Genomic DNA, 24,165 nt, shown 5'->3' with positions numbered 1-24,165 from the left:
TGAAGAAACTAGTCTAGCAAATAATAGAGGGATGAATCTCCCAGATAGCGCTAATGGCAAACACAAATGCCCTGAGCTAAGAAAAATCTTGAGAAGCTTGAGATAATTTGATGAGGTCATTCAATTTGGAGCATAAAAAATAAAAGAGAAGCCCTGACTGGTTTGGCTCAGTGGATAGAACGTTGGCTTGTGGACTGAAAGGTCCCAGGTTCGATTCCAGTCAAGGGCATGTACCTTGGTTGCAGGCACATCCCTGGTGGGGGATATGCAGGAGGCAGCTGGTCGATGTTTCTCTCTCATCGATGTTTCTAACTCTCTATCCCTCTCCCTTCCACTCTGTAAAAAATCAATAAAATATATTTTTAAAAAATAAAGGCGAATGAGATAAAGTGAAATTAGATAGCAAAGTAAAGAAAAATGATTTACCTTCTTCCTAATCAATTTGAGCATAAATATTATCTTCAGTACTTGAGAGCTCTATGTGGAGGTTTTGAAAGTAGACAAATTAGGAAGTGTATCACTGTTGAGATTAGGAAATGTGTTGCAGAAATACCATCTGGGAACTACATTGGTGGTCTTGGACCTATCCCTGTTTTGCCTTTGCCTCATGGCTGATATCCTTGAAATGATTAGTGATTCTAGACCCCGGATAAGCAGCTGAGTTTGATTTGACAATCCAATCATTGGTATTATCTAAAAGTTCTTGAAAAAGACAAAATCAAACATTTAGCAGTGGAAGTGAGGACTTCAAATTTGGTGGTAATGGGGGGAAGGGGAGCCTGAGAAAGAATAACCAGATAATCTAGAGAACAAGTATGAAGTGTCATGGAGCCGAGAAAAAGAGATTTTCATTTTTCTTTTACAATGCATTTTTTATTTTGGAGTCACTTTATTTTATTTTGTTATTTTTTGTTAATCATCACCCAAGGACATATTTTCCCATTGATTTTTTAGAGTGAGTGAAAGGGAGGGAGGGCAGGAAGGGGGGAGAGAGAGATAGAGATAGAGATAGAGAGAGAGAGAGAGAGAGAGAGATTTGTTGCCTCCCACACAGGCTAGGGATCGAATATGCAATCCATATACATGCCCTTAATCAGAATAAAACCTGAAACCCTTTGGTGTACAGGCCAACACTCTATCCACTAAGCAACACAAGGGCTATTTTGGAGTCTTTTTAGGTTTACAGAAATGTTGCTAAAATATTACAGAGATTTTCCATATACTCTAAATCCAGTTTCAATTCCCTGTAATGTTATCATTTTACATTATCTTGGTACATTTGGAAAGACTAAGAAATCATCATTACTATTAAAAAAACTACAGAGTCTATTCAGATTTCACCCATTTTCTCCTTAATGATCTTTTCCTCTTCCAGGATCCAATCCAAAATACCATGTTGTATTTAGTGCTCATGTTTGTTTAGTCAATCTGGTCTGTAAAGGTTTCTCTGAACTTCCTTACTGCTCATGATTTTAATAGTTTGGAGGAGTCATGATCAGGGGTATTTTGTAGAATGTCCCTCCATTTAAATTTGCCTAATGTTTTATCTCATGATGAGATTTGGGTTACAAGATTTTAGAAAGAATACCACAGAAGTGAAATGCCTTTCTAATCACATCAGATGAAGGGTACATGAGTCCACTTATTACAGATGATGCTACTGTGATTACTTAGTTAAAGTGGCATTTGCCAGATTTCTCTACTGGGACATTATTGTAGCTCCCTTCCCATACTTGACTCTTCGGAAATGAGTCACTAAGTTCAGCCCAGGCTCAAAAGAGAGGAAAATAACTTCTACCTCCTGGAGGAAAGAGTATTTATGTATATTATATTAAGTTCTTCATTAAGGAAGATATGTCTAAGAGAAGAGATGTTTAAAAAAAGAAGGTGTGGTCATACTCTACTGTACAATTTATACAGATGAAGAATCAGAAGACTTCATTGCTTTTGGCAAAATGAAGGTTGGGTTCTCCTTAGGAAGAAAAACAATTTAATTATAGGGATGGATGCTAGATGAGTGAGAAGGGTGAATGGCAGAGGAGGAATTAAAGACCACACATGTGAACCCTTCTTTGGATGAAAGACATTTCTGTAAAGTAAAAAGCAGACCCAGGAGAAAAAGATATAACTATTTGGAATCAAATTTATAGTTAACATGTATGTGATTTATTTGCTAATAAATGTCAAGTGTAAGTAGATGTGGCTCCCTTCCACTTAACCATGATCAGTCTATACTGGGCATTTAATAAATTTTTTTTGAACAATTGCAGGCAGCTTTGCAATTCGTCTTGACAAAATCATTTCCGCAGCCCATTTGGCTCTTCAAATCTTTACAGTTAGAATACATATCGTCATACTCGCAAGTATTGGCTGGAACAACAAAAAAAAATTAGTCACTTCATTATCATTTTCCTCCATAGCAGTAAGTAACACAAACAATAAATTCCATGTGAGTGAGGAGGAGGAAATAGAATGAACAAGTTGGCATCATTCATTATGCTCTGATGGCCATTTCCTATCTTGAGGGACATAAGGCCCCTTAGTTAAATTCACTGATTAAGGCATCATTTTCTTAATTTGAGTTTTTCCAAATATTTCTAAAATAAATGACTGGCTTTCTTCCCTCAGAAAACAGGATGAAGTGAATTTAAATAAATCTTTATGAAACTGCACTGTCCAAAAGTATAGCCACTAGCCATGTGGTTGTTTAAATTTAAATTAAATAACTTTGAAATTTCAGGTTCTCAGTGATACCAGTTACAGTTTGAGTGTGCAATAGCCAATGTGTCTAGGGACTACTTTACAGGACAGTGCAAATATTGAACATTTCCATCATCACAGAAAATTATATTAGACACTGTTGCCACGAAACTTAATGCCACCAGCCTTTCTTCAGGAGTAAGAAGTTGTTATGAGATGTGAAAGTAAAAAATATAAAAATAGAATTTTACTATTATTATTGGACATTTCCACTTGGATGTCCCTCGGTGGCCACAAATCTCAAACTAAATTCATCATCCTACCTACAAGTTTGGCATTTCTTTGGTATATTTCCCCAACTCCCAAATCAATTCACCCAATCTCAGAGGCATGGCAGTCCCCACTACTAAATAATTCAAACCAAGAACTAGGAATCTACCTGAACTCATCCCCTTCTACTTTTTATCAGCGCTTAACAAGCGCAGGTAATAAACACTGGCTGTTCTACTTTTCCCTGTCTCTCATAAACTCCCATATCTCTTCATTCATTTTGCACAAATACAGTAAAGATATTTATTTGGTTTTGAACCAATTATGGCTATATCATTCACTCAGAAAGAATGCTACAATTTAGTCAGGTGAAAGCATTTGAGAGGTAAAAATGAGTCAACTGTATTGTTCATAATACTTCTAATAATGCATCCAACTAAAAAAACCCTCTTTGTACCTCCATTCATAACAACACTGGAAATGAGATATAATATGACATTAATTTTTATTCTTTTTGCTAAAATACTTTTGAGGCTTCTGCAAATTTGATAGACATATTTAAAGTACATAAATGTTACTAGAAAAACAAAAGTGCAAACGATTATTAAATTAAACTTGATGATTCCAACTATGCTATGAGGAAAATGAGAAATTTAATATGATTAATACTTTGGTATATAAGGGACTATACTAGTATTTGGTGTGCCTGTCTAGACTGAGCTATATTCTGTGGTCTCACACCTTTATATTTGTATATACTTTCTTTTTAAAATGCCACCTTTTCTATAATAGCATTAACTTGATGAAAACAAAATTCATATTTAATTACAATAAATTATTTTCACAGAAACATTTTCAGATATGCCAAAATGTAATTGGCTCAACATAGTCACAAATATACATCCTTGGTAGATGTTTCTTTAGTTTACATATGATAACAGGCTTTCATTGAGAAAAGTACGTATATACTGAAGGATTTTAGATGTTTGCTTAAACACACTTTGTTGAGTAATTTTATCGTTGTCTTCTGCATGAAGGCATTGCTTAAGTTGGCTCCATTCAGAAGATTTCTGAATTTTTAAAAATAAGTATCAGGTTATTTCATTATACCGGTAAATTAATGACTTCAGACTTACTGCATAATCCGTTGTCACAGTGATCAGGGCAGCTGGCACAAGGTGTTCCTTTGAGGTAGGGAGTAAGGCTTCTGCCGACAATATTACCACTGAAATTTGAAATACAACATTTTTCAGTGTAGTTTATGCTCCAAGGGTAGCATCTATCACCTGATATAGCTGAGTATTTACTCAATGTTTTTCATTGTGTCACCTGAAAAACTAATATTGCCAATCTACTGTATACTCAGATAACAATGCAAAGTAAGGTAATAATTCACACATACACGCAATTCCTTGACCATAATCTCACAGTCCGAGCAAGTGAAGTGGAATAAATAGGTCTAAAGTTTTGAGAGTATATTTTAATGTGGCAACACCTTTCGTCTCTCAGTAGACATCGTCAAATTGCTGAGCAGTGTGCCCTGAGGTGCTGGCTTAGGGTAAAACCTCTCCCCTTGAGATACTGTAGAAGCTCCTATGAACCGAAGGTTGCGCAACGGAAAATGCTTAATATTAAATGGAATTTCATATTTTAAAAGGTAACTATAATTATTGACCATTTCTATAATATGGACTGGAGAAAGTAAAGCTCCAAGATAATGTTTGGCCTCTAGCTGCAGGATGGAGATATTTTCAAGCATTTTTTTTTTTTGAGGAGGTGGGTGTGTTAGGGTGGATTTTGAATGTCTAGAGGTTTTGTATGTGAGATTTTATGTTTACCAAACATGGGAATGTTAGTTAGAATAAAAGGTTTCATTAACACCAATCTCCAGGGTATAGTGGTGTTACCATGACTAGCCTGCACTTGATTGATGATGATGACTCTATTGACTGTTATCTAAAAATACAACAGAGTCAAAATGTCAATTGGACCAAGCGGTCCAAGGTCCCAAGGCAATGCATCTGAATCTCAGTCTCTCTGCACAGAATATAACTGTATCTGTGTGAGCACCTGGAAAAAAAAAGTGAAATAGATATCAAGGTGTTTCTTGCTCCTGTTTTCCTTATTACTCACTCCAACTCTTACTACAGATGCCTGGCTCCAGATGTCTCCACTCTCACAGCCAGATAGTTGGTTTGGGTGCATTCTCTTAGGACCCTTCAATTCTTTCTACTAAACCCTAACCAGTGTTTGGAGGAAAATGACTGTGACAGTCACACTTCTCAGACTGGAACCCAACCTCACCTGGCTTATCTGCAGTCTTAAAATAAATCATGCCAAAAGCTTGGTTTTTGGGGGAGCGATCTCTCCCTCCAGTGGCAAGTAATTTCAAACATCAAAAATAACCTATACTTTGTGAATATATCTTCAATATATCCATCGGAATTTTTGTGGAGAATTCAAACATATTGCTGGAGGAAGGGGTTTATTTTCAGCTATACATCAAGATATATTTGTTGTTAATCCTCACTGGAGGATATTTTTTCCATTGACTTTTAGAGAGAGTGGAAAGGGGTGGAGGGGGAGAAACACCAACTTGAGAGAGACACATGGCTTGATTGCAGCCTGCATGCATCTGTACCAGGGCTGGCAATTAAAACTGCAACCCAGGCGCGTGCCTTTGACCCTTGCATGTTCAGTCAGACATTCTAACCACTGAGCACACAGGCCAGAGCTATTAAAAAGATTTTAATGGGTAGTTTTTTCAGAGATTTTTGTGTTAAATTCTAAGAAGTGGATACTTAAGACATGACCATTTCTTGACAATTTGAAATATATCAGGAATTTCCTGAAAACCCTTTGAGGCCCAAGATTTAATTAATTCTCAATGTACACTACAGGTATTTTTAGATGAGGAGGAGTAGGAATATTTGAATACAAGGGGCTGAAATCACTAGAAAGTCATTACCATCTTCTATTTCACCTTCACCCTTGGCCTTACCATCCAACTTTCACTTTCCAGATGTGAATTTAATATAAAACTGACAGTACCAACTCTAGAGAACTACACACAACATACACCCATGGAGTAACCTGAGCCTCTGGAAAAGCAGTTGAGAGGAAAGACAAATCATGTTAATCATGATGGAAGACGGCTTCCGAATAGTAGACTCAAATGTGAGAAATTGGTCTTCTTTCTGAGAAGTTGGTTGTGTCTCAAATTTAGAACATATTTCTAAAGATTTATCTCTCCCCTTCACTGAAATGTGCTTTTGTAGTCTGTGTTGTCTATTACATGATAATTTTAACATATTAAATTGCCAATGGCATCATTGATACCAAATATGAAAGCATTTCCTTACCTGGGACAATATTGGCAAACATAGAAGTATTTCAGACTTCGTTCTTTGGGACAATAGGCAATTCCACATCCAACACGGTAAGATGAGTACCAAACAACCTACATGCCCATAAGTGCAAATATGAGAGTACGTTAGAGAAGGAAATATAAGCAAATAAATAATAAAAATTAAAAAAACTGAAAAGAATGTTACTAATGCACAATTTCATATACCTTATGGAAATACTTCAATTATTAAATTAAAGTAAAAATCTTTAAAACTAGTACATTTTCATGCATATTCACTGTTTTATCCATTCAGACTACCAAAAAATACAGAGTAAGTTTTCCTATTAAAAGCCTGCATGCTTTTGAAAATGATGGCTCACAGCTGAAATACCCACAAAATGTGAAGACTATTTTTTACCTACTGGAGATCTTCCCCCAGATTCAACATTGGAATCAGTCAAAATTTGGAGAAGCTTTCTCCTTAGGGCACTTATGGCAAAGTTTTGTGTGTGTGTGTTTGTGTGTGTGTGTGTGTGTGTGTGTTTTTCCTTACCTGGGTATAATGTCCAACCACTATATTCTTTTGTTTTGGTCCCATAGCATAGATAAAATCATTTCCCTCATCAAACCACTTTTGGATTGCATATGACCATGAATTAGGATAACTTGACTTAAAGAGATTCTCACCACAACTTCTTTTACCTAAGGAAAAAAAACAGACCATTCATGGGGAAAGCAATAAAGCATGCAATGGTTGATATTGAGAGAGAGAGAGAGAGAGAGAGAGAGAGAGAGAGAGAGAGAGAGAGAGAGATCATCAATTATCTATCTATCTATCTATCTATCTATCTATCTATCTATCTATCTATCATCTGTATCTATCAATGGAGTACCTGATCTTTAAACAAGTGTCCATAGTTGCTAACTATTCATTAATACATAGAAAGTTCCTTATCAGCTGTAAGCCAAATTGAAACCAAATATGCCAAACACATTGAGGCTGGTTCAACATGCAAAATTTTGAGTAGATGAAGTCCTCTTTCTTTCATATCTACTCCCCCTAAAGTCATTCATTTACATATTAAATTCTTCATGCGCGTATGCCTCATGTGCTCTCAACTGTGTATTGTTAGCTTGCTGAAAGCAGAAAGCAACTCATGGTCTTTCTCTTATTCTCACCCACACTTACCAGAAATTTTTCATATATAGCCACTTTAATAAATGTTTAGGGTACTTATTTTGTGTAAACTTTGAAAACAATTTTACTTTTAGTCTTTAAGCGTTCCAAGCATGAAGCAGATGACATTAGGAGGGACACTGTTTTCAAAGTTTATGGGTCTCCTTTTAATCAGCAAATCAAAATGTCACAGGCCAACTTCTCCTCAAAGAATTAGGATAACAGTGCTTTGCAGCCCTTAAACATTTCAATGTACTTTTCAAACCTTGAAATTAAGATTCACATTTGGATGGCTTGAAATGTAATGTCGACATGCTACTTAAAGGGTGTGTAAACTACTCTTGCATAGCTCCTTATGAAGGGAAGAAAGACGCTGAAATTTTAACAGTAGGTTGGGATCTTCAAAACCAGGTATTTCAATCTTTTTTTCTGAATATAAGTCATCCCTCTCAATAATTTCATTAAATTATAGAATCAAAAATAACAATGACAGTCCTACTTTCAAAACAGGTGAATTACTATTTTCAAATTGGGCTTGCCTATATCTGTCACTTGCTACTTCAAGTAAATATTTTGTTTAATTGTTGATACATATGATATCTTATTGTTTTTATGTTCCTCAATGTAGAGGTCATGTCTTTGAGGCTATTTTCGAGTCTAACATAGTATTGCATACTTTGTAAGAGCATCCAGAACACACAAAAGATTTGACTTAATGTCATCAAAAGTTAAAAAGATGCTAATGGTAAATATTTTTTGAATAAAATTCAGAACCATTTGACAAAATTCAATGTATTTTATAAATTCAAAAATAAATAGTTTTCAAAATACAAACAGGCCCCATATTATGAAAAGGGCAATGGGTTAGAAGTCTGAAATTCTAATTTTGAATTTCCCATATGTAACACTTGTTAGCAATTGTTTTCCTGCTGAGAGTGAGTCCCTTACTCTTTAAAACAGAGAAAGAAATGACATATGACCTGCTTTACTCATGAGATGGTCAAGAGGTACCAATATGACATTGTGTGAGACAGTTTTTATAAAAGACAGAACAGTAAGCACAAGGTGGTGCTTCTCCAAGCTTTCTCTCACACAGGGAGACTTTAACTTGAAAAAAGACAGCATTAGAAGCAACATTTATTCACAAGGTTTCTTAATGCAACATCCAAAAATGGCCCCTGATTATCTTACTTGTTCATCTACTCAACAAATATTTGATTTACATACCAACTTTTCGATCCTGCGAGGAACTGTGTTTGAGAACACACTTGTTTGCCCACCGTTGGGCGTTTGCTGCTGCCTTGCTGTCCCATTGCTAAAACAAAGGGGGAGAGAAGATAGGCACCTAATGACTTAAAACACAAAGGTGCATAAGATTTGTAATGAGATTGGTAGCTTCATTCACATCATTATAACTTTTTCTGTACATGCCTATTCTGATTATTCTTATAATCAAAGACCATTTTTAATGTGCCCCTTTCTGCTCCAAAAGAAATAGAGATAGTATGGCTACCCCAAGTAACTGTGAAGTCTAAAATAGTTAAGTCTATGGATGATAGCACAGCAGGAATACCTGAAGACTTTTAGCAGTGGTCTTATCCTAAATATTGCTAAACATGTACAAGTATTAACATGATTTTTCCTATAATACTGAGCTGGCATACTTAATTTCTAGTTCCTTTTGTTTGTTTGTTTGTTTCCGCATTTAATATGTTTCTGAGACATTTGGCTTCTGGCACTAGGCCCAGACTGGTCTGTTATTTACCCTAAACGTCATTGATCCTAAAGGGAAAATGCCTTCCTGATTATAGATTGGGAGGAGATAGTGATCAGAAAAACATAATGGTCCCTTAGTGGATGTCCAAAGATTTGGTTTTAATTCTGCCTCCATAACTTAAACAACCCTGTAAAATAGACAAGTTGTTTAACCATTAATAAAGTACAATTAAGAATCTGTGCTGCCCAGCCTTAGTGGTTCAGTGATTGAGCATCGAGCTATGGCCCAGGATGTCATGGGTTCGATTCCTGGTCAGGGCACATGCCCAGGTTGCAGGCTTAATCCCCAGTGTGGGGCATGCAGGAGGCAGCCAATCAATGATTCTCTCTCATCATTCATGTTTCTATCTCTCTCCCTCTCCCTTCCTCTCTGAAATCAATAAAAAAATATATTTTTTTTTAAAAAAGAATTTGTGCCAACTTAAATAGCCCCATAAAATGAACAAGTTATTAAGAATTAAGAATTAAGAATTAAGAATTAAGAATGAACAAGTTATTACAATTAAGAATTTCTGCCTTGTCCCATGGAGTTAGTGAAGGTCAAGTTTTGGACCCCTCACTTGCATAGGCCCTGCCAAGGTTGTACTACGGGACCTCAGAATATGCATAGTCATAAAAAAATTTTTTTTCAGTGTTAAGATAGTTGTGTACTCTCTTCTCTTCCTTTAAGCTTCAAGTCAGCAACACTTGAATTTCCTGGTCTAACAACATGTCTCTGAGGAAAGGTCTAGGGTTCAAGGTGAAACCTATGTGGGTGGAGTGGACATTAATAATAAGGATGATGTCGATGATGACTGTAGGTTGTCTGACTGTACGGAGAGGAGCTGCACAGAAGAGCTGCCTATAGCCAGAGAACTTATTGGGTCAAAACAAACAGAAAAGGCCCAGTGAAAGTGTCTAAACGTCAATTTATCAAGGTCAGATGGCACACACTAACCTCAGGGTCGGGGTTCCTAAATGGGCTTCAGGGGTTCCCTGGGTCCCCTGAAATTGTATGCAATTTATATAAACATACAATATATAATTTCTCTGGGAAGAGACATTTCACTCACAAAGACCGAGAACTCTGAAATGCACATGATAGTGAATCAATTCTGACAGATCACATTATTCTAGTGAATTGAACATACAATGGTAGGATGATACACAATTTTTAAGAAAAATGGTATGTGGAATGAGGAAAAGTACTTCTGCCATGTCAATAACAAAGCTCTCATGAACTATCAGAGACAGAACTTAAGTCACAAAGTTCTTCGAGGTCTTTTTTACTAGGAGGCTGTGATGATCACAACTGGCTCAAGCCACTTTCCTGTGTGGCCACCTCTTACCATCTTCAGCATGTTTCTGGCCGGTGGAGAGACTGATCTTCTTACTTCATTGTGTTTATTTACAATCTCTCTTTGCACTTCTCTTCGGCCGGTTGCCATAGCAGCAAAACCTGGCTTCTAAAGGAAAGCCAAATCAGAATGAGTTTTTAAAAGTTTGAAAAATTGCATATGAGCAAATTAATTCAAGAGCACAGAGATTATTTCAAAAGTATTCAGTTCAAGCTGATATTAATTGTTAAGCATTGCCAATGAACCTGAACCCAAGCTATGATTTTTAAATAGAAAAGAAATAGTGTTAAATTTTGAGAGTGTGGATGTTATTCATGCCATGACAATTCAAAACACCTCTGAGGCCACAAATACCACTTTCTAGTATGAAGAGACGTCTCAATGTGATTGGTAGACATCTGAGTGATAGCATAATGACAAAGTTGTACGATGGGAACCATTAAGACATTTTCATTCACAGTCAGGCTGCAGCAAGGGAGTGATAAGAGGAGGGTCATGTGACTCTACACTTGAAGGGGGAACTTTGACCCGACATGGTACCTGTATTCAAAGAAAGAACGTTTAGGCCTAGTCCAGTGATGGCGAACCTACAACACGCATGTCAGAACTCATTTTTTGGTTGATTTTTTTTTTTGTTAAATGGCATTTAAATATATAAAATAAATATAAAAAATATAAGTCTTTGTTTTACTATGGTTGCAAATAGCAAAAAATTTCTGTATATGACACGGCACCAGAGTTAAGTTAGGGTTTTTCAAAATGCTGACACGCCGAGCTCAAAAGGTTCGCCATCACTGGCCCTAGTCCAAGTGCATTCAATAATCTATGATTTACCTGTTATGTAGCTGCTCTTATGGAATTAATCAAAAGACAGTTTTCTAATATTAAACAAATCTCCAAGGCAATTTGGAGGGAGCAAGCAATTAATGGGCTATTGCTGGTTTTGTTCATTTTAGTAACAAAAATGTAATTAAGGTATTAATCAGATGCTCATATTTTTGGTATATCTTTGTGTGTGTGTGTGGGGGGGGGGGTGTCTAAGTATAGAGGCAAGTAGGCTGTGTAATTGTTCCATAAAGTTTACACAATTTGATGGCCTAAATTTGCACAAGAGTGTGATGTTATACGAGCATGTGCAACATTGGGAAGTATAATTCTCAACAGACAAAACCCTTTATTGATTTTCCCTGACACTCTGGAATAACTTATTCTCTCTTTCCACAAACACTGAGCTTTTGCACAGTCCTCCAAATACTGCAAGCATCAGTCTGACCGTACTCATGTTGCCACTATCTACTTAGGCATCCATTTCTCCACCTGCATGTATATTCCTAAGGGCAGGGACCAAGACTGAATGTCAGCATACCCACAGATCCGGCACATTCCCAGCCACTGATTCCTAAGTTGAAAAGGATGCACATGAATATTAGCAGTGACCAATCAAAGCATAAAATAATGTCCCTGGATATATCCTATTAGCCCTCAGAAACCTATTTAAAATCGTTTTATTTCAAAGCATATCAAAATGTGGTGCCTCAGAAAGAAGAAGTAATTATTTCCTACTTCTTACCCCATCTTGTTTTGTAGATAACAATTCTACCAAAAAATGCATACCTTTGTTTCTTTTTTAACAAATATTAATAAAAGTTTTATTAGGTGATGAGAAATATGAAAGTGTTGAAAATAAAATGGATAAATATGGTTTCTATCTATCATTAAAAACTGATATTCAATAGGCAATATGACATAAATAATTATAATGCCACATAATAAATAAAATGATAGGCGGGATCGACTAGATATAGAGGAAGGAATGCGGGATCAATTTTTCCTGATTGGGGTTAGGAAAGGCTTCACAAAAGATGGCCTGGATTGGGGTTTTGAGAGGTGAATAATGTTTTCTAGGCATTTTGAGAGGCACAGAAAGCCCTGGGCAGAGGGAATTTAGAGCATCAGATCAGCAAACATTTAATGACGCAAAGGATCTAGTGATAGTGCCCTTTTTAATGATTTTATAAATGAAAACCAGGATATGGATGAGAGAGTTAATAAGATATCAGAAAAGGCTATGAAAGAATATCTCTAGGAAAGAAATTGGGAAGACAGTAAATGACTTGAATGAAGCTCTGAGTGATGGATATATTGTCTTCAGATTGAAAAGTTGATTAATAATGATTGCATTTCTGAATGCCAAATGAGGTCTGACCCAGTGTCAGAATTCTCTGCTATAGGGGTCCTAGCTAACCTTGTATGCCCAATGCTAAAGAAGGCTGTATAAACAGACAGCCAGAACCAAAGGTCCTCACATTCACAGGTTCTCTGATCAGGAAATAGATTTCTTATATGAGCACTTCACACCAATTAAAGAGGGTAATTGATACTTCTCTTGGGATTGTTAAAGTAAAACAACATATTAGAAATAATTAGAGCATCTTATCTTAAACAAATTAATTGAAAAAGTTATAAAAAAATCCAAACGCTTAATATTTCCAGTAAATTTTCTTTTTTAAAAATTAAAAAAAGATATACTTATTCTCACAGAGTAACTGAAAATTAAATGTGGTGATGTATGTGAAGAAGTTTTGCTAGTTTGAGATTATGCAAATATATTGTTAATTTTCGGTGAGGATCACATTGAAGTAGATTAAATAAAAGTAAATCAGAAAATGATCATGAGATTAGAGGAGTTTCATTAGCTTTTAAACACATAGACCAGTGCTGTCAATAGAAAAATAATTAAAGCATCAAAGGACATTTTAATTTTTTGGTGGCTACTTTCCTAAAGAAAAAAATAGGTTAAATTAAAATTTATAATACATTTTTAAAACATATTCAAAATATATGCTTCTGTCATACAATCCATATTAAAATTATTAATGAGATACTTTACCACCCTTTTTTAGCTAAGTCTTTGAAGTCTGCTATGCATTATATTCATGCAGATCTCAGTTCTGACTACCAATATGTCCTGAGTTCAATACCTTCATGTGTTTAAGGGCTACCGTACCTTGTGATGTCCCAGACACACACTCCCTTTCTACTTTGGAAAATTAATCTAATTGCTTGCTGTCTTTCAGGGTTGCCTGATCTGAAAATATTTTCAACCTCGACCATACCTGTCCATTTGCAGGAAAGAATGGAAGCAACACAGCAACCAGAAACAGCAACGCCGGGAGCAACGCCATTGCTGGTAAAACAAAACAAAGGCAACAGGACCTGAGTTGGAATTTTAGTGCATGAACTTCTGAGGAACACAGTGATGGAGGGTGGGGGAGGGAAGAGGGGGTGATGAAACAAGGTAATGATATAATTTATCCTAAATTCATTAGTAATGTAACACGAGAGGTTCTGTCACAGGAAACCAGTAGAATAATAATGGATTCAGCCCCCGAAGCAAGCTTGTAACGGAGACAACAAAGAACAGAGAGATGCACTTCATTGAAATAGTGCACCTGTAAATATTAAAGTTCCACCACCCAATTCCACCCTAGTCCCACGATTTTGTTTATGTAGCAGTTCTTTCAAGGTCTAGGAATGGCTTCACATTGCCCATATAGGAGTAATAATAGCTCCTGTTACTATTATGGGGATACTACTGCACTAGTCCTTGCTAGTTTCCTTGATCCTCCTTATCTTTATAAATACCCTTATTAACGTCTCTTCAATTTACCCCTCAGCTTATGCCATTTCTTCCTTCTGATTCACATATTTGCCATTTGTAAAATCCTAGGTAAATCCTCTAAGAAATAGTGATTTAAAAAAAAAATACTTTCTACCACTCTCTTCAGTCCTTTCCATGTGTTGTCATCCATTCACACTGAAACCTTTATTTTTATTACAATGCCTCAAATTCCAGAAAAAGGCAATACTCTCCTTTGGAAATAAAAACAGAAAAATCACTTTTAAGAGACTATTGACCTGTATTAATAATCTTCATATGTTCGCACCTTTTGCCTCACTAATTCAACTTCCTGAAGAAATAATATATACTGGAAAAACTTTAGGCGTACATTTTTATCACATTAATATTCATAAGGGTAAAACAATTACATGCTCACCAACAGGGAGATAAAATGTTGAAATAAATTAGAATACATCCTTTTATTAGAAAATATGAGACATAAAATTATGTTTATGATGGTTTTATAACAAGGAAAATGCATAAGCTTCAAAATTAAGTTAAAAAATAACACCAAGGTACATTGGGTTATCCTTAGCCTTCAATAATGGATAGAAGTCTGTGCCCTCCCATAATTCACATATTCAAGCACTAACCTTCTATGAGGCTATATTTGTGTTTGGGTCTTTAAAAAAGTAGTTAAGGAAAAATGAGGACATAAAGATGGGACCTGATCCAATAGGATTAGTGTTTATATATGGAGACACTAGAGAGTGCATTTGCTCTGTGCATGTGCTCTCTCTCTTTCTCTTTCTCTCTCTCTCTCTCTCTCTCTCTCTCTCTCCCCTTTGCACACACAGAGAAGAGGCCATGTGAGAATTCATTGAGAAAGGGGCTGTCTGCAAGCCAGGAAGAGAAAAATCACCAGAAATTGACCACACTGATACCTTGGTCTCAGATTCTAACCTCTAGAGCTGTGAGGAAATAAATATCTGTGATGTTTAAGTCACCCACTCTGTGGTCATTTGTTATGGCAGCCCAGGCAGACTCATGTACATTCTCTTATTTACTAGTAATACTAGAGGCCTGGTGCACAAAATTTGTGCACTCAAGGGGGGTGGAAGGGTCCCTCAGCCTAGCCTGTATCCTCTTGCAGTCCAGGAGCCCTTGGGGGATGTCCGACTGATGGCTTGGGCCCACTGCCCTTGCTCACCAGCCATGATCCTGCCTTCAGGCTGAGCGGCATTCCTCCTGTAGGAGCGCACTGACCACCAGGGGGCAGCTCCTGCATTGCACGTCTTCCCCCTGGTGGTCAGTGCACGTCATAGCAACTGGTTGTTTCGTCATTTGGTCAATTTTCATATTAGTCTTTTATTATATAGGATTTGAGGACTATCTTATTTTCAAGAATGTGCCAAGGTCCATAGCATATACTAATTTGAAATCTTCTGGAGCCACAGATGTGTGAGCAAGGCATTGAGATAGCAGGGTATCTGCAACCACCACCAAGCATCCATATTTCAAGGCAGCTTTGCTTCTCAAATGGGCATATGAAGAAAACTCTGTGACATAGCTATCTGGGGCCAATTTTAAGATAAAGTAACAGAAAAGAAATTATTTTGTAGTGGCATTGATGATCTCAATGTGTAGGGACATCTGGAAATGAGTGCATTATGACTCTCCTGGAGGACAGTAACAGCAACAGGACCTCATCCCCTTCTCCCACAGAACTTATGCTCGGACACAAAGCCAGGCAAAGAAAAGATGAGATTAAACAGAAATACAAGAAGATGAGTTTATCCTCACGTGATAAGACATACTTTTCTTCATTTCCTATAATGAGTCTACATTCCTATAATTACAGTAATTGGAAAAAGAAAATATCTTTGTGCCAAAGATACTATTACCTCTTGGAAAATTCCTCTGTCTCTGTCTTGGTTACTTTTTTTTTGCAACTTGGTGTAGCTAATAGGTCAGGAATTATAATGTCCAAGTAAGAGAAGTACAGAGGCATAGAGGTATTAAGTGACCTCCTGACAGTCTCATTGCTAGTGTGTAGCTGAGGCAGAACCCAAGATTTCTTTTAGCCTCAATGTCTATATCCCACTGAACTATGCTATACATGTTGGGGGCTGAGGTTTCAAAATAAATAAATATTTTTCCTTGGAAAAACTAGTCATGCATTACTATAAGTATTTTGGCAGCTGATAAATGTTGATTACTCAACATGTTTGAGAAAAAAATTTTGAAATTAACAATATTAACAATTAAGTACAATTTTGACCTTCAAATATAAAATAAAACTCCTAAGACTTTGAGAGCTCAAATAATATTTTCTTAGGATGTCATTATAAGTTAAAAACATAACCCGTTATGATAACTTTTACTTATGTTATTTTGTTGAACTAATGAAGGATTTTGTTGACATTTTAATAAAGTGATTTTTCCCTTTAAATAACTAGAATGGAAAGGGGGTGTGTGTTGAAATGGAAATCACAAAATTGATAACATATTCCTGTAAGGGTTCTGTAACAAATAAAAATTATATAGGTGTTTCTATAATGTTTTTTAAATTTAATCTCTTCTATATAATTAAAATTTTATTCATAACAATAAGAAAAGGTTTATTTTGTTTGTATTATAGTTTTGAGGTAGAACAGAGGAAGGAGTGAAGAACAGAATGAAAATTTGAAGACAAAAAATGAAAAACCTGGAAAGAAAAATGAACTTATTTCTGTACAAAGCAAACACACAAGCTGAATGTCAAAAATAGCCATTTTTATTTCTCAGACATACCTGGTCCCCTATTGAGCAAACCTGAACTCTGGCACCTGTATTGTGATAAAGAAATGAGAGCAAAGTGAGGGTTAGGAAGCCCGGGTTTTTGTTATTGTTGTCATTTGGCATTCTATTACCCGGCTCCTCTTTAACTAGAAGAAATTTACAATCTTCATTTGTCAAATAAAAACATGGTGGCATAGGGTCACCTCATATTCTGAGGTTTAAAGTTATAAGTAACATTAAAAAATTTGAAAGCATTAAAAAATCACTATATACATACAAGTACTAGCATTAACATTGCTACTTGTATTATCATTTGTGATGCTTGCTTCCTTACATGTGAGTATTGCCAGCAAAAATCTCAGGGATGGCGTTTGCTGGAAACAGCCACCTGGTCCAAGATCACGCTTCCTTCCTAGGGTACCCTCATCCTATGTCTATCAGGTATGAGGTGTAGAGGCCTGACTTCCCAGTCCAACTAGTGACAACTCTGAAACATGATCCTGGCTTCAGAACCACTCCGAAGTAGTTGATTGGCTGAATCCTCCAATGAGACGACATTCCAGCTTGATTTCTTACCTTTGTCCAATCTTACTTCCTTCCCTTCCCTTCTTGGGGAATTAATCCCAAGTATATCCTATCTAATAAAAGACAAAAAGGGTAATTAACCATACCTCCGCTACGCTTCCTATTGGCTAATCAGCAGGATATGCAAATTAACTGTCAACAAAGATGGCAGCCAGCAGCCACGCAGCTGAAGCAAACATGAGGCTTGCTTGCTCCAGTGATGGAAGAAGCCAAGGTTCCCCGCCTGCCGCGGTCCGGCTCTGAGCCCGAAAGCAACAATGTTTCAATTATAGAAGCTAAACAAACCCCAGATACCTGCTTTTAGCTGGCCGCAGAGGGCCATGATGACAACAATGTTTCAATTATAGAAAGTAAATAAATCCCAGAGAAAAAAAAGAAAAGAAAAAAAGGAGAGGCTGGGAGCTTCAGTCCCAGCCAGCCTGAAAACGGCCCTCAGCCCCTCACACAGACTGGTCAGGCACTCCAGTGGAGACCCCCACCCTAAAGGGGGTGTGACCAGCTGCAAACAGCCATAAGCCCCTCACCCAGGCTGTCCAGGCACCCAAGCAGGACCCCCACTCTGATCCGGGACAGCCTTCAAGGCAAACCAGTTGGCCCCCACCCATGCACCAGGCCTCTATTCTATATAGTAAAAGGGTAATATGCAAACTGACCCTAACAGCAGATAGACTGGGAATGACTGGTCACTATGACACACACTGACCACCAGGAGGCTGACGCTCAATGCAGGAGCTGCCCTCTGGTGGTCAACCGCTCCCACATGGGGGAGGTCTGCTCAGCCACAAGCCAGGCTGATGGCTGCCAGTACAGCAGCGCTGAGGATGTCTGACTGCAGCTTAGGTCTGCTCCGCGCTGGCAAGTGGACATCCCCCGAGGGCTGCCGGGCTGCCATAGGGATGTCTGACTTCCATCTTAGGCCCAAATCCCCCGGGGAGCAGGCCTAAGCCATCAGGTGGTCATCCCCCGAGGGATCCCAGACTGTGAGAGGGCACAGGCCAGGCTGAGGGACCCCCCCTCCCCAAGTGCACAAATTTTTGTGCACTGGGCCTCTAGTCTCTTAATAAACTGTGTCTCCGATTTTTTTCACATTGCCTGGGAACCCAAACTGGGGCATCATTTATTAGATTATCTTTATTCCATTACACTAGTCAACATAGTGTCCCTATTCCTATTTACACTTTTATTATCTCTTCCTTTGATCCTATGCCCTTTATGCCTTTGATCATGTTAATCCTCAACTTGGATACTAACCACATTTTTTGATAACATTTCAAAGTCTCTCTCTTTCCAAAGAAACTCACAGGCCAACAACAAAAACACTGATCTTGCCCCTGAATAGGAGTATTTTAAAGTTCAACCAGCAAACTTTTGCTTATATTCCATTTTTTTCTGCTCATGTGCAGGATCTACTTTCTGCAAATGTACTTCATGTACCTTTGCCTTTTTTCCATAATTAGATTGTGTGTTTGGAAAAGGCAAAATACAATCATCACATTATTTTCAATTCCTTGTGGCTAACCTGTCCTCGCTCAGTGGTGGAGCTGCAGAAGCTTTTGGACTCTCCAGAGGACTCTCTCTTAGGCCTGTGTCCTTGGGCAAGCCCCTCCCTCTGGCTCTGGCCTCCAGTGAGCCTCTTGGAGAATTTGAGCAATGGAGATGAACTGATTCTCCTTTTTTTTTTTTTTACAAGCTAATGACAATCAGATATTGTTTTTTCTTTTAACACACATTCATCAAGTTTTACTCCCTTTTTCTAGGGTAGCATGCTAGATATTGCTGACCATGATCAAGTGAACAAAATATGCTTCCTGCCAGCCCTCAGCATCCTAGCTCACCATCAGGGGAGTCCACCATTCACATACGCAGAGTGTGGGCTATTTGGACTGTCCCAGGTGTGCAAAAGTGTAGGTTAAAGTTTTATTTTCTTTGGCCCTGACAAATTGTGATGCTTGTGCAAAAGGATGGGGAGAACCTAGACTAACGCAGGGCTCTGGAAGTAAGTATTAAGGATGAGGTAAATGCAATTAAGATTTAGCATCAGCTGGAAGACCAAAGCATTTACCTCCACTCCCTTCCTCTTCCCCTGGTGCTAATAGAATATGGTGTAATTTGTTTTCATGGAGGAGAGTCCCACAGAAAAACATTAGAAAGAATAAGGTAAATAACTGCCTCTTCCTGTCGTGGACTTGCATGTAGACAATTTCCAAATGTGTGTAGTTACACATTTCCTCTGCTAACCACTGAGGGATACACATTTTAATTCTTTTAAAATCATTTCCTTAAAAACAGTTATTTTGCTAAGTGTAAGTTCCCAAGTCTCTCTCCACTCTGCTGTCTGTAATTCTCCTTTTTTTAAAGAGATTAGTAATTTCTCTTAAGTGTGATTAGAGAAAAGCCAAATTGAGACATTTCAAAGATGTGTAGTTCCATATGTTGAGGGCTTACTACTATGTAATTACAGACCACAGACAGCAAGCCGTGTCTTTCTGAAGCATAAATGTAAATGATACAATTAAACTGTAATATACTGCTCCTTCCTCACATTGATGTTAGGGCCACCCCTATGTTTCAAAGGCTCACTTGAAAATAAGTCCTTTTCTCAAATGACATATCCCTGTTTATTAACTTAATAAAAACATATATTTATAAAAATTAAACCAAAATTAGAAAATTCACAGACTAAAAAATTATGTAGCAAAAAAAAAAAAAAAAAGAACAGAGACAGAGGAGATCATTAATTCATAATGACATTCTACTAAACTAGAGGCCCGATGCATGAAATTCATCAAGAGTAGGTCTTCCTGCCCTAGCTGGTTTGGCTCAGTGGATAGAACGTCAGCCTGAGGACTGAAAGGTCCCGGGTTCAATTCCGGTCAAGGGCATGTACCTTGGTTGTGGGCACATCCCCAGTAGGGGGTGTGCAGGAGGCAGCTGATCAATGTTTCTCTCTCATCGATGTTTCTAACTCTCTATCCTTCTCCCTTCCTCTCTGTAAAAAATCAATAAAATATATTTAAAAAAAAAAGAGTAGGTCTTCCTTCCACAGCTGCTGGTGCTGACTTCCCTCTGGCACCCGGGACCTGGCTTCCCTCGCAGCCTCGGCTTCCTCTGGAAGGTCTAATTGCCATATCATGCTTTTATGATTATAGATATCAACAGCAAATATTCTAGTTATGTGAGAAACGAGGAGCATTCTATTTAATATTGGGAACAAGAAAAAAATGACTTATGTGGCTGTTATTGTTCAACATTGAAGTGGAGGGTTTCTGAACAAAACCATAACAAAAGGAAAAAAAAAAATATATATATATATATATATATATATATATATATATTCATTAGTCTTGCAAGGGAAGAGATAAATATTATTATGCTCAAATGATATGGTCACCTATCTAGAAATTACACCATAATCAACAAGTTTGCTAGGTGTCATATCAACTTACAAAAATACTATAGCCATATAGCAGCAACATTCAACTAGAAAATAAAATTTAAAGAAAGATGCTGCCCATAACTGTAACAAAAACTATAAAATATATATATATAAAATAACCGAGAAAAAAATCCTTTTTGGGGAAAACTTTAAAACCCTAGTAAAAGCCCTAGCCGGTTTGGCTGAGTGGATAGAGCGTTGGTCTGCGGACTGAAGGGTCCTGTGTTCGATTCCAGTCAAGCGCACATGCCTGGTTGCAGGCTCGATCCACAGTGGGGGGCGTGCAGGAGGCAGCCGATCAATGATTCTCTCTCATCATTGATGTTTCTGTCTATTCTCCCTCTCTCTTCCTATCTGAAATAACATAAATAAATAACATAAATAATTTTTAATTTATAAAAATTAAACCAAAATTAGAAAATTCACAGACTAACAGAGACAGGGGAGATCATTAATTCATAATGACATTATACTAAACTAAGGCCTGATGCACAAAATTCGTCAAGAGTAGGTCTTCCTACTCTTGTAAATCCTAGTAAAAGACATGAAATATCTGCATAAATTGAAGTTTTCCATGCTTCTAACTTGTATGTGTTGATATAATAAAGATAGCAATTTGAATTAAACTAATATGTTCTTTATAAGTTTTTTATAATTCTAATAAGAATTCTGATCAGCATATGAATAATGAAGCAAACCTTTTATAAGAAGAAGTAACATGGGCATCTTTTCATATTTAATTATTAAGATAGACTTCAAACTTACTTTGACAAAAATGTGATACTATTGTAGGAGCAGACACATGGACCTAGAGAGGTGAATAGAAATTTGAAGAGACAAACCAAACAAGGTAGCATAAAAATCTATTTAGGAGGAAGAGTAGGTTACTTAACATACAGTGTTAGAAAAATTAGCTCACTGTATGGAGAAAAATAAAAACAGATCCTTCTTAAGCATCACCTATAAAGGTGAATGTAGAGAGATTAGACTTATAAATAGGTAAAAAAAAAAAAAAAAGTAAGTTTAATGCAACTTTTCAGGGCTATCCCTTTGCCCTAAGTGAGTCTCACATAACCATGATGTTATATGGTGCTGGTGTATATGTGTGAAGCACTGTACCCCTCTTTTGGGCTCATTTAAAGCTCCTAAGAACCTAGGTATTAGATGATGTTACTCAGTACCCCAGTTTACAGCTAGCAGTCCTAGAATCTGAGATTTCATAATGAAATGCCATGAACTTGCACGCAGAACTGGGAGATAAACCCACACACTTTAACCTCAAAGCCCTCATCCCTGAAAGGAGGGAAGAGAAATGTTTTAAACAATACAGACCATAAAAGAGGCCTTTAAAAGCATTGATGCACATGCGTGTAACGTGTGCAAAATAGGTATAGACACACACACACACATACATATATACTAATCACAGCACAGAAAAGTATCTGATACAACATTTTCAAACTCTCAATGTGATATGTGATCTTCATTCTGATCACTTTCTTTCACCACTTACTACTCTGTAAGAGAGAAAGCAGCTTAGACACTATACAACGTTTGCAAACTTTCTGGACTTTGTCATGAGGGAAATCTGTAAAAATTTCTAAATGATAATAACTGCTTTGACAGTTCTGAAAAACATTTTTTTTTCTTTTTTCAAGGATGATTCACCCAGCCCCCCCTTGCTTGAATTTACTAAACATCTCTGTAATTCTGAGCATTATCTGAGTTACACACTATTTGAGAGTTCTGCCGCTCTTCCTCCCAACATACTTCTTCCTCAAACCCGAGCCCAATTCAGTGGCCCCAGCTGACTTCCCACACGTCAGAGAGTAGCTCCAGGCTGAAAACATGTCATCAGTTTAATTTCCTTTGATTCTCCTCCAGAGAGTTAGCCATCCAGGCAGACACTGGTATTGGCCTTAACCATCGGAAGAGGCATCTTCAGATCTTCTCTGGCAATAGTATAAGTCCTCCCTAAGCTCCCTGCCTCACATCCAGCCTCGGGGGGGGAAAAGATTTCGAAAGTAAAATCTTCCCTCTCCGAGGTAAATAACTTCTCACATGTTGTCCTAGGTTAGCTCTGTGGTTTTTTAGTTTCTGTTTCTCCAGAGTCACTTCTTATTATTAGAAACATAAAGTTCTATGTGGAAATTGCTTCCTTATATAAAACATACAAAACAGACATTCTACTTAATTATTTATGCAAATTAGTACATTGACTTTTGATTGGGAATTTTCAGAAAGTCCTAAAAAATTTTGTATAAGTTGAGTGCATTTTATGGGGGAAATTGTATCTTAGACTGATAATCTTTAATAGAATATTTTTTTTATCTCAAGTAAGTACTATAATTTGGTTTTGATAGATTTAAAACTATGAACAACACCTTCCCATTCTTAGTTTAATAATGTCTGCATTAACACAGATCCATATATGTGAATATTAGTAAATTATTAATGTGTGGACATATGCACACACATATGGCCATACTTTTTTATTTTTCTATTAAAGGGAGTTTTAGTATAATTGTTTCCAAAAGTCATAGACATGGAAATGAGTTGTATCGCTTATTTTATAATAAAAAGCAAAAAATTCATACAGATGTTAAATTTGATAAAAGTGCTTTTGCTATATTAGAGCTATTAAGAAGAGTATAATAACTTAAGGTTATTATTCTCTATAAAAGTTATCAATAGGGTTTCTGAAAATCATAGATTCATTTACTAGCTATCATTTACCACTGCCAAGGCATAAACATATTGGCATCATAAAATGTTCACCTCAAAATAGAGCAGTTGTCACTTACGGTTGGTGCTCAGAGCAAGGTAAAGAGTCTGCTTTATCTGTAGGAAGAAAGAAAGCAGGAGGAGAGAAGACTAGAGAGGTATATATGCATTACTCCTATTTCCTGTCTTTGGCAAACACTGTTTGTGCAAGTAAATCTAAACCAACAAAGTCTGAAACAGGATTTGTCATACCAATAGTCTCAAATTTCATTGTTGGTTGTCTAACTGAAGTTTTGGGATTCTCCTCATGGCGTTTTTAAGTAAATGGCTATTGCAAATTTAACTATTGGACCCTTAGTCTTTGGAGCTCATATACTATTATAATTTATCCTCATTTTTGCCAATTAA

At 37.0% G+C, this 24,165-nt stretch overlaps 1 protein-coding gene across 3 annotated transcripts; it reads right to left on the bottom strand.

Annotated features, from left to right (window-relative positions):
- Positions 1-1,273: 1,273 nt before the first annotated feature.
- On the bottom strand, positions 1,274-23,940 carry LOC118660377 (cysteine-rich secretory protein 3-like). Of its 3 annotated transcripts, XM_036317683.1 has the most exons (9): positions 23,838-23,914; positions 17,025-17,059; positions 13,726-13,796; positions 10,601-10,717; positions 8,724-8,811; positions 6,873-7,021; positions 6,333-6,430; positions 4,107-4,195; positions 1,274-2,370 (listed from the first exon to the last, which is right to left on the bottom strand). In XM_036317683.1, exons 3-9 carry the CDS (start codon positions 13,792-13,794, stop codon positions 2,243-2,245), a joined length of 738 nt encoding a protein of 245 aa, XP_036173576.1. In that variant the 5' UTR covers positions 13,795-13,796; positions 17,025-17,059; positions 23,838-23,914; the 3' UTR covers positions 1,274-2,242. The 3 variants fall into 3 exon arrangements, with proteins under 3 accessions (XP_036173576.1, XP_036173575.1, XP_036173577.1); XM_036317682.1 differs by lacking the exon at positions 17,025-17,059 and having other exon boundaries at positions 23,838-23,940; XM_036317684.1 differs by lacking the exons at positions 17,025-17,059; positions 23,838-23,914 and adding an exon at positions 23,812-23,831.
- Between the last annotated feature and the right edge of the window lie 225 nt (positions 23,941-24,165).

Source organism: Myotis myotis, unplaced genomic scaffold, assembly GCF_014108235.1.
Source record: "Myotis myotis isolate mMyoMyo1 unplaced genomic scaffold, mMyoMyo1.p scaffold_m19_p_7, whole genome shotgun sequence".
NCBI classification, from domain to species: domain Eukaryota; kingdom Metazoa; phylum Chordata; class Mammalia; order Chiroptera; family Vespertilionidae; genus Myotis; species Myotis myotis.
This window is presented reverse-complemented; position numbering and strand designations above follow the sequence as displayed.